General features: G+C 46.0%; 1 protein-coding gene across 2 annotated transcripts in view; it reads left to right on the forward strand.

Annotated features, from left to right (window-relative positions):
* LOC139789119 (CBP80/20-dependent translation initiation factor-like) overlaps positions 1-16,158 on the forward strand; it is a 132,858-nt gene that overhangs the window by 18,906 nt on the left and 97,794 nt on the right. For both annotated transcript variants that reach the window (XM_071729645.1, XM_071729646.1), the window contains exons 2-3: positions 7,219-7,430; positions 8,274-8,357. In XM_071729645.1, the coding sequence (XP_071585746.1) occupies positions 7,251-7,430; positions 8,274-8,357 (264 nt within the window). In that variant the 5' untranslated portion in view covers positions 7,219-7,250. The remainder of the gene's footprint in view (positions 1-7,218; positions 7,431-8,273; positions 8,358-16,158) is intronic.

Consider the following 16,158-nt stretch of genomic DNA (forward strand, 5'->3'; position numbering starts at 1 on the left):
CTGCTGCTCTTTCACTTTTCATTTCTTTTAAGGTTTCTCTAATCAATTTCCAGAGTGTCGCTAAGTGTCCTGCCTCCTTATCTCCATCGCTAATTTTATCCCATAGGGCAGTACCTATGGCTTCCCAAGTAGGTAACTCAAAAACGGTACCCGTCGAGGGGATCAAGTCTCTATCCCGTGCCCATTTCAGTAATTCACGTAAGGTCCTGCCTTCGTGTGATAAACCTCTCTTAGAGAGAATACATTGGAGGAGCCTAACTACTGCCTCTTCTTCTTTAGTGAGTGTAGACCCCATCTCCTCCCCAGCCGCTCACCTTTTTCCTGGCAAGATTCTTCAATTCCGAGGTACCTCTTTCGTTCCGTAGCCGGGCACCAGCTACACAGACCGCCGGGGCAGCAGTCTCCTTTTGACTGGCTTCTCCGCTCCTGCCGCACTGTTCCTTCAGTCGGCTTTCTCGCTACCCTCTCATCCCAGCTGTCTTCATCGCTTCTGGAAGCAACAGCGAGAGGGTCCCTGTTCGGGTGCCAAATGTGGGAAAAATCCGCGGAGGCTTAAAGGACGACACGCAGTCACCAATATGGTTAAAATGAAGTAGTTTATTAACAGTGGACACTCGCTTTATATAGAGCCCTTGTTTATATAACGATATCTTGCAGGTGGCTATATCTTGGCTACAAATCCTGTTCTCACAGAATTTCTGCTGGCTACATCATTATCCCGTTATTCTTCTTTTCTGCTGCCAGCTCCCTTATCTTTTTCCCATAACTCATCTTTCAGTAACCTTGCAACTGGGCCTCAAGGCCATTAGTTTACTCTAACTAAAACTAAATAGTCAGGATTGCTCACGTCTGTTTTCTTCCAGACAGTTTCCCAACATACCACCTTCAAAAAAATTAGACTGGACAAAAAAACCCCCTTTGGTTTGATGCTGTGTGTCCTCAGGGGATGGAGAACACCCTGGGACTCTGCTTGCTCCATCCCAAGCAATGCCACCTCTCTCAGCTGTCTCCTTCCACAACGTGGTCACCTCCCCAGGTCCTCCAGGACTTGTTGCAGCCACTTATTCTTCCAACTCTTTCTTTATTACTTTCAGTCTGATAATTGGGGTTTTCACGTGGTAATTGGCACCAATGAGATATAAGGGGAGAATCATGTGCCCCATGATTTTTGTTCAGGAGCTGATGTGTCCTATTGATCTACACAATGAGCCTTTTTGACAGGCTGGGCACATTTGGGACTCATTCCTCGAGCAGATGAAATCCTGAGGCCAGAACTGCTCGTTCTCAGCAGTTTCCAAATGAAGCCACAATTGTTTAGAAGTGGCAGATGAGAAATAGTTCAGAAGCTGGAAATTACAAGAGCTGGGAACAGATTTGTTTTCTCCTTCCCTTCCAGGTGGCATGTTACTCACTCCATATTTCCTTGGTAATTGTATACTTGTCTCAAAACAGACTCTAAATACCAGTTCCTGGTGAAGGAGAGAGTGAGGGATGAAATCTTGGTGTCCTGAAGTATGGTGGGAGCTCCTGGCTTATCTTCCTCCCCACTGCAGGGATGGAGGAGTATGAGTCCTACCTCAAGACACTGGTCCAGAGCTTTTAGGATGAGTGGAAATGGCCTCAATTTGCACCCGGGGAGGTTTAGATTGGATATTAGGAATAATTTCTTTACTAAAAGAGTAGTCAAACATTGGAAGAAGCTGTCCAGGGCAGTGGTAGAGTCACCATCCCTGGAGGTTTTCAAAAAATACTTAGATGTGGCACTTTGGGACATGGTTCAGTTGACATCATGGTGTTGGGTTGATGGTTGGACTTGGTGATCCTCAAAGTCTTCTCCAACCTTAATGATTCTGTGATTAAATCATGTGCAAACATGCAAACAGGAGATGATGGTTTCTTCTCTAAGGTGTGAGTGGAATTCAGCCATGGAGAAGTGGGAAGGAGGGGAAGCATGGGGCTGAGCTGCCTCCACAGCTTTTAGGTGGAGGATGATGGGGATGCTGAGCCCCTTTTCCATCACTCACCACAGCTTCTGTGGTTGGAGGGGATGTGGAACTTGGGATGAATCAGTTCCAGACTCCCAGAGTGGTCCCATCTCCCACAGCAATGGGTCCCCAAGGTTTTATGGCACATGGAAAATACTTTCCTTTGGGTGCTCTTCTTGACCTTGACTCTTTGGATTCATGGAATCATAGAATGTCTTAGGTTGGAAGGGACCTCCTGAACCACTAAAAAGATGTTAAAAAGCTCCATAGAGAACATTTAGTGATTCAAGCTCCTATCTTGGAAGGCTTGTGTCTTAGCTGGGCTGTCTGCTGCTTCAGGGTCAGTTTGCATCCTGAGAATGTTTTCAAGCCCCTGTGTCTTCTACAGAACCATTCTCCTGCAGATAGAGAGGTTTTAAAAATATATTCTGTTGTGACCTCTATTTCACCTCCACATGCAAACCTCTTTGCTGGACTCTTTGCAGTCCCTCTGTTGACTCAGCATCATTTACTACCACCATACAAGAGAAGCTTTGCAATTATCATCAGCTGCTCCCCAGTTCAAGAGAGACAAAAATCTACTGGAGAGAGTCCAAGGGAGAACTACAAGGATGATGAAGGGACCTGAGCATTTCTCCTGTGAAGACTGAGAAAAGCCTTGAGAAAAGGAGGCTGAGAGGGGATCTTCTGAATGTCCATCAATATCTGAGGGGTGGGGGGCAAGAGGAAGGGGCCAATCTCTTCTCAGTGGTGCCCAGGAACAGGACAAGGAATAATGGGTTGAAAGTAGAACATAGGAAGTTCTACCTCAACATGAGGAGAAACTTCTTTCCTGTGAAGGTGAGGGAGTCCTGGCCCAGGCTGCCCAGAGAGGTTGTGGAGTCTCCTTCTCTGGAGGCTTCCAAACCCCCCTGGATCTGTTCCTGGGTGACCTACATGAGGTGATCCTGCTGTGGCAGGGGGGTTGGACTGGATGATCTCTAGAGGTCCTGGATCTCCAGAGGTCCTGGGTCTCCAGAGGTCTGGGCTAATTTTGATTTTTTTATATTTTTGTTTGCAGTTCTAGCCCAGGGGGCTCAGCCAGTGGTGGGGTGGGCAGAAGGTTTGAGGCTGGAGCAGGCAGAGGAGCATTGGTATCCAGAGAGGGAGAGCAGAGCCTGAGCTGGGCTCAGCACTGCTGTAGGCTGTAGGGATGCTGGGGTGTTTGCCCCCAGCTGAAGGCAGTCTTGGGGGCTTCTCTTCTGCACTCAGCTGATGGATTTGGGCAAAGTGGTGATGGGTGCTGGGACCCAGGAGGTCCCATGAGTGTGGGGAGTGCTCTGGATGAGGGAGTCCTGTGTCTCCAGGCAAAACCTCTGGGCAGCTTTCTTCACCCTGGTGTCTTTCCTCCACTGTGAGCTTTAAGTAGCTGGACTGAGGCTGGACCAAGCCTTGGATGTGCTTCTTCTCTGGAGATTTTCAAAACCCACCTGGATGTGTTCCTGTGTGGCCTTCCCAAGCTGATCCTCCTGTGGCAGCGGGGTTGGACTGGATGATCTCCAGACATCCCTTCCAACCCCTAACATTCAATGATTCTGTGATTCCACATCAACCCCCACTTACCACACTTATCCCACGGAACTATCAAAGGTTTAATTTTTAAATGAAGCTTTTCCATTTTGGTTTTCCCTCGTGCACGTGTCCGGAGGTTTTCAGTAGCTTGGATTTTAAAAAGCAGAAGAGGCAAGAAGTCCTTTTTTTTCTCTTTAGATATATGAATATTGCAGAAACAGGACTTTTTTTTTTGGTTTATGCACTTGTGGAAATGTGGCCACCTAGAACTGTTGTCAATATTATTTGAAACGTAGGTGTACAGCAAAAAATATCCTACCTGCGGTTAACTGATTTTTAACTTCTTATTGTTGGAGCAGTTTCTGGAAGAAAATGGACATGTGAGCAATCCTGACTATTTAGCTTTAGCCAGAGTGAGCTAAGGGCCTTGAGGCCCAGCTGCAAGGTTACTAAAAGATCAGCTACAGGCAAAAGATAAGGGAGTTGGCAGCAGAAAAGAAGAATAACAGGATGGGAAAGCATCGCATAGACAGTGTATAAACAGTTGTATTTAACCAGTTAGATAGTGCCCTGGGGCATATGAAGAATGTGCTGTACCAATCAGCAATATGCTTATATTATGTTATCAGCCTGACTGTGTATAAAAGGGCTACTGCTGCTCTCAATAAACGGCAATACTTTGATTACATTAATCTACGCGTTGTCCATTGTTCTCCCACAACTGGTGCCCAGAACAGGGACCCTCTTGCTCTTGCTTCCCAGGAGCGATGAAGACAGCTGGAAGGAGAGAGTAGCCGGAAAGCTGACCGAAACAGCTCGTTGCCCTGACGGCTGGGAGTAGCGCGCGCTCGCTGGAGGAATCTCACCCTGAGCAGGTGAGCGGTCAGGGAGGAGATGGGGTCTACACTCCCTAAAGAAGAAGAGGAAGTAGTTAAGCTCCTCCAACATATCCTCTCCAACAGAGGGATACATGATGAGGTTGGCAGTCTGAAGCAGCTGCTGCAGTGGGCTAAAGAGAGAGCCCTGATCCCCACTGTTGGTATAGCTTTCGAGCTGGAAACGTGGGATGAAATTGGGAAGTCTCTATGGGATGAAATTAGCAAAGGATCTAAGGAGGCTGGAAAATTAGCTGCCTTGTGGAGGCTGATTCGAGACACATTAAAAGAAATTAAAAGTGAGAGGGCAGCAGCAGCCTCAGTGTTCGCTCCGTTAACACCTGATCTACCAGTACCAACGAATGCTCAAAATATGGACTCGACCTCTAAACAGTTATTGGAGACACCTAAAATACCCCCACCAGCACCTGCGGGGGCTATACTGATTCAAGCTCAGCCAACTGTGCCATTTGACCCTGTGGTTCGGCCGAAAAGTAAAAATGGAACCAAGAAGCAAAATCAAAAGCAACCGAAAACCCCACCGTCACCAGAATCATCAGAGGACCCAGAGGGAGGGAAGCCGGAGAACACAGGTGAGGAATCTCAGGATGCAGACCCCCCCCTCCTGCCCGCCTGCCGCGGCTCCTGGTTGCTCTGCCGCTGCCTTCCCCACCCCTCCCTCCGCCGCCTGATTTATCTTCTCGACCACCGTTGCCATCAATTAATCCTCTGCTCCACCTGTCAACACCGGCAATGCCTGCTATAGAGCAACAACCCAAGGAAGAACTGGGACTCGGAGACAAGCAACTAAGGGAACTACTGAAAAAACTGAAAGAACTGGAGACCAAGGATGAGTATACCCCTGAAAAAAACCCTAGTTTTTCCTCCAGGGAACATCCTGAACAACCCAGGGGCACTAATCCATTTTTACCCCCTGATCCATTCCCTATTCCTGTTCCTACTCCCTTAACCCTTTAACACCCATTGCTCCACCTCTTCTAGATCCAACAAGGGGAGGGGAGGGTGGTGGGGGGGTGGGAGTGTGGATCCGGTAACTAGATGGAAGGGAATTATTCAAAATGCTATAGTTGAAGGAGAAATGGTTCCCAATATGGGTCCAATGGCTTTTCCAGTGATTGTGGGACCAGGAGGAGGAGGTCAATGGGTCACATTAGATTGGAAAATGATAAAAGAAGCCAAAGCTGCCATTACGCAGTATGGTTTGAAATCATCATTTGCTCAATCTCCTTTGCAACATCTTTTTACTGCTCAATTGTTGACGCCATATGACACAAAAATGCTCATTAATACTCTGTTAACTCCTTCTCAACAATTGCAATTTCATCATAAATGGCAAATGCTGTGTGAAAATGAAGCTGTGATTCCTAGACAGAACACCGATGCATTATACGGAGTGCAAGCACAAATGTTACTTGGTGCTTGTCCTTTTGTACGTGCAGATTTGCAGGCACGGTTTCAAACTGAAGTGTTACAACTTTCACAAGAATTGGCGTATAAAGCTTTGCAAACTGTGCATGATCCTGCACAAGCAACCCCCTCTTTTACAAATATTAAACAGGGGGGAACAGAGACTTATTCAAAATTTGTGGACCGCTTATATTCAGCGATAACATCACATCCTGATTTGTCGGAAGAGATGAAACCAAAGTTTTTTGATCTGTTAGCATATGACAATGCTAATGAAAAAACTAAACGTGCGTTAGGACTACTCCCGAAAGGTGCTACAGCAGCCCAATTGTTAGAAGCTTCTGAGCGAATGCTAGAAGCCGATAAAGCTGCATATCTCGCCGCTGCAGTAGGTGCCGCGGTATGTCATATAGTACAAAATAAAGAACAAAAAAAAAAAAAAAAAGAAAAAGACAACAGAATAAAAAAAAAAAAGGAAAAGAAAAAAGAAAAAGAGTATATACCCTCAGAAGAGCAGCCTGCCTTGTGATCATTGTGTTGGTTATGGCAATAATTGATAAAAATCATGCAATACACAAACCAGCCTACTGGACTGCTAAGCAGTTATACTTAACTTCTGATATTTTAACACAGATGCTAAAAGATGTTGATAGTGTCAGACATGCAGTTTTACAATATCGTGCTGCCACTGACTTTTTATTGTTAGCTTTCAGGTCATGTTTGTGAAGATTTTGATGAATGTGTTGCGTGAACTCGTCTGATCATTCGGTGTCATTTCACAACCAAATACAATTGATTAAGATAACATGAAAAAATTAACTGTTGCATATACTGGGTTAGATGACTTGTTAAATCACTTTGGGGTATGGGGATAGCTTAGAGATTTAATTAGACAAGGCTTATCAATTATATGTGTTATTATTGCTTTTGTATTATTAGTATGCTGTTTATGGCGATGTATCATTAGCATGTTATCTCACACAATGAAGCAAGTCTGGATTGCTCAAAACCAAAAAGGGGGAATTGTTGGAATTTTTGGAAGAAAATGGACATGTGAGCAATCCTGACTATTTAGCTTTAGCCAGAGTGAGCTAAGGGCCTTGAAGCCCAGCTGCAAGGTTACTAAAAATCAGCTACAGGCAAAAGATAAGGGAGTTGGCAGCAGAAAAGAAGAAGAACAGGATGGGAAAGCATCGCATAGACAGTGTATAAACAGTTGTATTTAACCAGTTAGATATTGCCCTGGGGCATATGAAGAATGTGCTGTACCAATCAGCAATATGCTTATATTATGTTATCAGCCTGACTGTGTATAAAAGGGCTACTACTACTCTCAATTAATTAATTTAATTTGGTTTGGTTTCATTTGGCTTTCTCAGGCCCCCTCTGTTCTCAGCATCTCCCTGAAGGGATGGAGAACTCATCGGTGGCATCGGCCTCCTCGGAGGCAGGGAGCAGTCGCTCTCAGGAGATCGAGGAGCTGGAACGTTTCATTGACAGCTATGTCCTGGAGTATCAGGTCCAGGGGCTCCTGACAGATAAAACAGAAGGGGATGGAGAGAGTGAGAAGACACACTCCCACGTCTCCCAGGTGAGCAGGAGTAGGGTGAGATGGGAGAGGAGTTGGAGGACTCCGGAGGTTTTCATTGACAACTTGAAGGTTGAATGGCCAACTGAAGCTTTTCAAGCATTGGGATGGGAAGGAGGATGTAATGAAAACCTGGATTTGGGGAAGTTTGTTGGTCAGGCAGATAGGAGGGCTCCAATTAGTTGGGTAAGGGTCTCAAGCCAACTGGGTTTTGGTTTTCCATGCTCTCAAGGTGAGAGCCTGAAGCTTTTTGAGTTCTCCAGGGTTTCAGTTTACAAAATGAGATTTCATTTGTAAACAAATCATGCCTTTCTCCATCCCAAGCTTTTGTCAAGGTGAAAAAATCCTGGAGGGACTGGGAAGAGCTCCAGGGGCTGCAACAGGATGATGCTTGGTAGTGAAACATGGTAGTGAGAGGACAAGGGGCAATGGTTTAAAACTTGAAGAGGGGAGATTTATGTTGGACATGAGGAAGAAATTCTTTATTTGAGGGTGCTGAGACCCTGGCTCAAGTTGCTCAGAGAAGCTGTGGCAGTGTCTCAGGCCAGGTTGGATGGGGCTTGGAGAAACCTGGGATGGTGGGAGGTTGGAACCATGCAGGGGGGTTGGGACTGGATGATCTTTAAGGTCATGCTTTGATTCTGTGATCAACTCAGATGCCTTCCTGTAACCATCCCTGCATAGTCCCTCTTCTCACCATCAGCAAGTGGAGCATTTCTGATCCAAAACTTTTGGGATCATCCTCAAAAAGGGGGAGGCCCATGTGGCCAGACATAGAAGTTTTTTCCCAGCCTGGCTACTGTTTTACACAATCCTTTTTTTTTTTTTTTTTTGTCCCTTGTACAGTGGACGGCGGATTGTAGCAAGCAGCTCGATGGCAACTGTTCCCCATCCCGAGAGAAGGGCTCATCAGCTCATGAACACAATCAGGTAGGGGTCATGTTGAGCTCTTCCTCACCAAACCTTCACTTTTCTTCTTGTACTGCCTCATCTGGCAGCGTGGAACCTGCCTGTGCTGCCAGCTTTCCTTCTCCCATGGAAGGGAAGATCTGTCCCTCTGCTCAGTCCCACCAAAACCCTGGGAGATAGGCAACACCCCAACACATGGCTGGATGCTTTGACCCAAAGCTTATTGCTTTGCCATGAAGAGGAAGAAACATGGAGTGTCCTATTCATTCCTGAAGAGTTCTTTGTTGCCACCTGGGTGAGGGATCTATTTGGAGCATCAAAACTTGATAGTACAAGATGCAGGTGAAACAAGGGAGCTTTGTGTAACTCTGCTTCTTGGTTATGTGCCCAATGGGGCAGGTCAAGTGCTTCAGGGAAGAGGATTAAATAGCTGGGATGGTGAACTGGGAGAAGCAGCAGAATTGCATGTCCTGAGAGCCTGTGGTGGGTTTGCAGTGATGAAGCCAGGTGTGAGTTGGTTTTGGTGGTTGTGCATGGTGTCAACATCAGTGACAAGTGCTGCTGGCATCACTGGACGTGACTGTGCCTCCTCTGTGTGGGCATTGGGCATGGGAGAGGACTGGCAAGGGCAGAGGTGTGACTTTGACCTGGTTGAGGAGCTGCTGTCCCATGAGACCATCAGCCCTGTAAAAGCAACATTGACCCAAGGAGGTTTGAGATGGAGCTGGCCTCAGGAAAAGGTGAAGCAACATTTTTAGTTGCTGTAGCTGATGTATATGTCTCTCCTGGAGAAGAGGCTTCAGACTGGTGGTTTTGGTGCTCTTGCCCTGCTTGATGACGTCCTCCAGACTTCAGTTCCGGACTTCTAAGATCTGTGAGAAGAAGCCTTGAAGACCCTTGCAGGGTTTCAGCAGCATATATTGCAGCTCTTGTTGGACATAGCTGCTTCTTACGCAGAGCTGTGTTGGGAGCTGCTGGGATGAGGGATAGGGGCTCACATGCCTGCCATGGTTTAGTGGTGGCCTTGGCAGTGCTGGGTTCCTGGTTAGACTTGATGATCTTAAAGGCCTTTTCCAACCCAAATGATTCCATGATTCTATGTTCCTGGAGGCAAGGCTGCTGGGAGCATCCATACAAACACCTGCCCAGAACAAGGTTGTTGTGTAAGATGGTGAGTGCTGCATGGAGAGGTGGCTTCAGGTGAACCTCTGGAGGTGACAGATTGCACTGTGGATTTAATTTGTCAATCACTTTGATCTGCTCTGAAATATTCAGCACCAAAAACCTGTCTGGGTTCCCTCAGACCACCACAGGCAGCTGCTTGGGATCCACCTGGTAGGATGGCCATCACCATTGAGCTTCAGGGGGTGAGCAGGACTGGGGGTTGTCCCTGGGGAAGAAGGTCCTTGGCTCTTCATTCAAGGGCTGAGCCGACGTGCCAGTCTCTGGTGGGTACCACAGGATGATGCAGGAGTCACATACCAGTGATTCTTGACTCCAATCAATGCAGCCCTGACATCTCCCATTTATCACACTTTTTTTTCAGCTTGTGGTTTCTTTATTATTTGGGTTTTTTTCTTGTTTTATTTTTTGTCATTGTTGTTCTGTTTTTTGGTTTTTTTTTGTCCTGGACATAGAACCTGTTTAATCTCCTCCAGCATGGAGCTTGCATTTAACATACAAATAACATTCATTGATGCCCAAGCTGTTTTCCCTGAATTTTGGGCTCTCTCCCAGCCTGCAGCAGAGCTCATAATTATCTCTCCATGTTGAGCTTCCTTTAAAAGCAAGTAATAAATTTTCCTTGGCAGCAAAGAGGAGATGCAAGATATTGTTCTTCTGTCCAGTAAAACATTTCTCTTGCTGTTCCTGATATCACAGAATCACAGAAAGTGAGGGGTTGGAAGGGACCTCAAAAGATCAACCTCTAGGAGGTCACATAGGAAAGCATCCAGGTGGGTTTTGAATATCTCCAGAGAAGACTCCACAACCTCTCTGGGCAGCCTGGGCTAGGACTCTGTCACCCTCACAGTAAGAAAATCTTCTCCTGGTGTTTATATGGAACCTCCTATGCTCAAGTTTATATCCATTGCCTCTTGTCCTATCATTGGGCATAACTGCGAAGATCCTGGCTCCATCCTCCTGACTCTCTCCCTTTATGTATTTATAAACATTAATGAGGTCACCCCTCATTCTCCTCTTCTCCAAGCTGCAGAGCCCCAGCTCCCTCAGCCTTTCTCCAGTCCAACACCCCTGCCAGAGCAGGGTCCTCACCAGGATATGTTCCACTCCCTTCATCATCTTTGTGGCTCTGCTCTGGACTTTCTCCAGCAGTTCCCTGTCCTTCTGGAACTGAGAGCCCAGAACTGGACACAATATTCCAGATGTGGCCTCACCAGGGCAGAGCAGAGGGGAAGGAGAACTCCTCCTGACCTACTAACCCCCCCTTCTAATGCACCCCAGGATGCCACTGGGCTTCTTGGCCACAAGGACACATCGTTGGCTCATGGTCATCCATCCTATCTGTTGCAGCGAGCCCTTCTCTCGGGGACACGGCTCTTCTCCGGAGCTCTCTCGCCATCTCTCTTCCCAGGTATCTGCCTCAGGCCTCTCTCAGCATCCCCTCTCTGCTTCTGGGAGCATGCCTTTTATTTTGCCCTTCAGCCCCGCCCATTTCTGGCTGGGGCAGGCCTTAATTATTGGGCACAGCTGGGCCTAAGCTCCCAGTTCATTATCGGTGACACCTGGTGACTTGTGGTTCTCACTACACTATCCGAGTGAAAAGCTGATGGTGAGGACTGGGTTCAGTTTATTACCATTTCTGGCTGTTGATTTTTTTCACTAGTAGCTCTAAAAAAAAAAAAAAAAGCAATAATATTCCTAAATAAGCTGTTTGTCTTGAACTTTGCAGAGTAGGGATGGTGGTTGGACTCGATGGTCCCAAGGGTCTTTTCCCACCTCAAAGATTCTCTGAATAGAAATTCTCAGTTGCTTCTCCAACCTGTGAAGGAACGAGCTGGATAATTATTTCCCAAAGGATGTTAAGAGTTTTTTATTGGGTTCTTTTTGTTGTTGTTACTATTGCAAATTTTAATGGATTTTCAGAAGTTTGGCTGGCAAATCAAATTCCCCTTTTTTCCCCTTTTATTTTCAGCTGAAGATTTCTGCCTTGCCCATTGCATGATACCCGTCCGTCTTTGTTGAAAAATATTGGGATGTGAGATTTCTGCTGGCATCAGCTCCTGGGAAAATATGGGTTAGGTTCATAGAATCTCAGGTTGGAAAGGAACTCAAGGATCATCTGGTCCAACCCTTCTAATATTATTATTTATGTGAGATGTCTCAGCACCCTGTAGAGCTGAGACTTCAAACTTTCCAAAGTGGGGATATCCACCACTTCCCCTGGGAGACTATTCCAATGTCTGACTGTCCTCAGGGAGAAAAATTTTCCTCTTGTGAACAGGAATCTCCCCAGGAGCAACTTGTGCCCATTGCCCCTTGTCTTGTCCATGGGACTCCTTGTAAATTGTAAATCTTTGGAACCCCCCTTGAAATACTGGAACATGGTCAGAAGGTCTCCCTTGAGCATTCTCTTCTCAAGGCTGAACAAACCCAGTTTTCTCAGCCTCTCTTCATATGGCAGGACCTCCAGTCCTCTGATCATCCTCATGGCTCTTCTCTGGACCTTCTCTAGCCTGTCCACATCCTTTTTCCAAAACTGAGCACAATACCAGAGCAGTGCTCATGCTACACCTCACACAGTTCTAACCTGACCATCAGAAAAGGTATTTATATGGAAAGCCAGGGTAGTCCTGGTAATATATTCAGTGTTTTGTTTCTTTTTGGTGAAGGCATAGCAGTCCAGGGACACATTTTAAAAAGTAATTGGCTTCCTAAAGGTTATATTGGAGGCTAAAGTGAAACTGATTTGCCTGTGCCTGAAAATCTCCTTTTTGAGTGCCTGATGCCTTTGAAATTTTTGTCTCTAAGATCCAGCAAGGATAAGGCGATTAAATTAAGATTTTTTTTTTGTGTGTGTAGGTATATATAACACAAATATATATGTATTTATATGTGTTTTTTGTATTTCTGTAGACATTTATATGTAATATAATATGTATTTATATATAGATGGTGAAACAGAGAAGGATCTTAACAGATCAGTTCCTGTGGGAAAAGGAGAGCAGGCCAAGTTGTTTGTGTGAATTTACCTAATGTAGAATTAGAACTTGTGATCATAACTGGTACAATTCAAGGCTAAACCGAGAAAGGACCAGTCCAAACTCGTAATTTTCCACTGTTTCAGTTAGAAGCAAAACAATTTTCCACTGTTACAGTGAAAAGCAAAACAAGGCCTAACGAAGCTAGCTTTCTGTCTGGGAAATAATTGGGAGTGTAAGTCTCATTTTTAGAACAAGGCACCACCAAGGCCAGGGAGGCGCCAGCTTGGCCCCAAAAGCATGTGAACATCTACACAAGGAGAACATAAAGATGCCACAACCAGCAGATAAGAGAAAAGTTATGGCTGGGGCCCGATATCCATAGAACAACATGAAGCCACCTGGAGTCAAGGGAGATAGAAGTTTAACCCTAAGGGGGACATATCCCCGAGAGGACGGCTCCGCCCAGACCCCGCCCAGACTCCACCTGGTTCCGCCCAGACTCCACCTGTTATGAATATTATAATTACCTGTCGTAATCTTATGAATATGCATGAAAGGCTGTATAAATACCCTAACCCTACCCCCCTGACCCCTGGAACTCTCTGTCCAGTACGAGCTGGGAGTTCCACGGATCCGCAAATAAATACCTTTGCTGTTTAAAGACTTAAAATTCTGTCTCTAAACAGTTTTATTAGGCCTTTTGGGCTTCAATGGGGAGTCCATCACCTCCCTGGGAAGCCTGTTCCAGTGCCTGACCACTCTTTGAGTAAATAAATTGTTCCTAATCTCCAATTTAAACCTCCCCTGGCACAACTTGAAGACAATTTCCTCTTATCCTGTCTCCAGTTACGTGGGAGAAGAGACCAACCTGAAGGTGACCAAGGAGATCTCCTGTTGGAATCTCTCTGGGGATAGATTTCATGAACTCCTGGTGCTCTGAGAAAATGCCAGCTTCATAATTATATTCAACTCATCTATAATTCTCCTTATTTCCTGCTGTGAAGGCTTTCATGGGCTGCATGGCACTGCCATGTTCCTCTAAGCCCCTCTGCATTTCAGCAACACTCTCCAGAAGCTCTCTTAGCACCTTGAGGACCTCTGGGGTGAAAACCACTCCATCAACCTATGTGAGATCCTTTCAGAGCATCACATCACCTCTATAAATGCAGAAAGATGAAATAATGGGATAATTTTAAATCTTATATTTTAATTTTAAATTTTATATTTGGATTCATTTTTTTTCCCTAAAAAGACCCAGTGGGAAGATTTTATATAACATTTAATTTGCATTCCCCTTGTGAGGCTGTTGCAAGGAGGAAGTTCTTTGATATATTTCTGAGAGCAATTCATTAAGTAGAAGACTACTGGTACGGTAACATGGTTAGGGAGCCAGAAGATCTCTTGGTACGTGAAAGACCTGTCGGCAGCTCCATCCCAAGCTCCTCTTATGGAAAGGGAATTAAAAAGAAAACCAGAGTGACTCTGTGGGTTTGTTCCATTTCTTCAGGCATGGGAGAGGGAGAGTTGAAAATCCTCCTTCCTGTCCAAGTCGTAGAATTATGGATGGTTTCAGTTGGAAGGGACCTTAAAGCTCATTCATTCCCAACCCCTTTCCATGGGCAGGGACACCTCCCAGCAGCCCAGGTTGCTCCAAGCCCCATCCAACCTGACCTGAGACACTGCCAGGGATGGGGCAGCCACAGCTTCTCTGGGAAACCTGGGACAGGGGCTCAGCACCCTCAAATTAAAGAATTTCTTCCTAATGTCCAACCTAAATCTCCCCTCTTCATGTTTTAAACCATTCTCCCATGTCCTATCACTCCGTGCCCTTGTTCCAAAGTCCCTCCCCAGCTTTCATGGAGCCTCTTCAGGCCCTGGAAAGGCTCTATAAAGTCCTCTTGAAGCCATCTCTTTTCCAGGCTATCTGTCTATCTGTCACCCACCATCACCAAGCAAAAAAATGTGTTATTGGTAGTAAATGGGACTGCAGTTGATTTTACTGCTTATCTACATGTCTGTCCATATTCCAGCTGTAGCAGGGCCACGTGGTGTGGTTGGGGACCTCAGTCTCCTCTGGTTGATGGTTGTGTTGCCCATCTACTGAAAGGTGAAGGAGCAGGCTCCAAGCAGTTACTGCTTCCAAATATTGTCCAGGAAGTAGCTGGCATCCCAGAAGCTTGGGGTTTTTTTGCAGGAGGTGACTGCGTTGCCCCAATTCAAACCATCATTAAATCCAGGCTGGGTGTTCCCCTCCCACCTATGGGTTTTCCAAGCCATTATTCCCATCTCCACACACCTGAGCTTCATCCCAGGTGAAGAGGGAAGAGTTTAGGGGAGTCCAGCTCTCAGTCCTGGTGATTTAAGTTATCCTCACCAGAATAACTTGAATTTTGCTGTGTGCAATGTTTGGATCACATCCAGATTATCCCACAACCTACTGGTAGCACCCTTCTGGTGTCCTCCTTGAGGAGCTGGTGATGGAAGAGAAGACTTGGTTGACCTTCCCATTAAGGCAGGGGAAACAGCAGCACATCTCTAGCAGGTAGAGCTGGTGGGTTTCTGTTCTTGGGCTGTAGGTTGGAAAGAACTGGTTAGGATCAAGGCCAGGTTGGATGGGTCTTGGAGCAACCTGGGCTGGTGGGAGGTGTCCCTGCCCATGGAAAGGGGTTGGAACTGGATGAGCTTTAAGGTCCCTTCCAACCCAAAGCATTCTATGATGCTATGATTTCCATCCCTATGTCCTACATGGCAGTGAGAAGCCACCTGCCATCTTCTCAGCCCCATCTTTTAGACCTGTTTTGACTTTTTTCCCTCTTCTGTGTGCAGGATATGATTAATGACTAGGATAAAAAAAAGAGACAAAATTGTTTTTGTAGGCATCTGTGCTGCTTGGCCATCTGGGGTCCAACATGAAGAAATTCTTCTCAATGGATGCTGCAGAGAGAGGTGGGAAGGGATCATGGTCTCAGCAGTAGCTACATCACTAGGTCCAGAGTTAGACTGAGGCTCCTGTGACCAACCCCACCATAATAGAATCTTCTCAAGTCAGTGGTGATGTCATCTGCTTGTCAGCTTAAAACCTCTGACATCAGCAGGCAGCCTGTAATACCCCAAATCCTTGTTTAACCAGATCAGTGCTGGGGAGTAGGTGAGCACTGGTAGGATCTTTTAACAGAAGATGTAATTCATCTCCTCATGCTGGTTTTAGTTGCTCATCTTTGGGTCTGGATCTGAAGTGTGATGGTTTTCTTCCTCAGCAAAACATGAGGATGATCCTGAGGAGCAGTTTGGGGTTGTCCATCTCACCAACCTCCTTGTGTCATAGCCCAGAGCTGGTTAGTGTGCTGAACGTGGTTGAACTTGGACACCATGCTGAAGATATGGGACATGCTGGTTCTGATAGATATTAATGTCTCATTTCCAAAAGAAAAAGAGAAAGTGAAAGACAGGGAGTTACTTGGAGGCTTTGCTAGTGAATGCAGGTTGGAGAGGAAGAAATTAAATCTTTAGGTGAGGTGACCTGCTCAGGATTAAAGACCAGCTGGTGAAACGAGTCACTTAATGGTTTTCTGCCTGTAGTTACTGGGTGACACTCCATGTAGTAAATGCAGTTAATTATGGTCAGAGAGGACTGCTGAGAAAGAAATCAAGTCCTGTAG

Source organism: Heliangelus exortis, chromosome W (genome assembly GCF_036169615.1).
Source record: "Heliangelus exortis chromosome W, bHelExo1.hap1, whole genome shotgun sequence".
NCBI lineage: Eukaryota > Metazoa > Chordata > Aves > Apodiformes > Trochilidae > Heliangelus > Heliangelus exortis.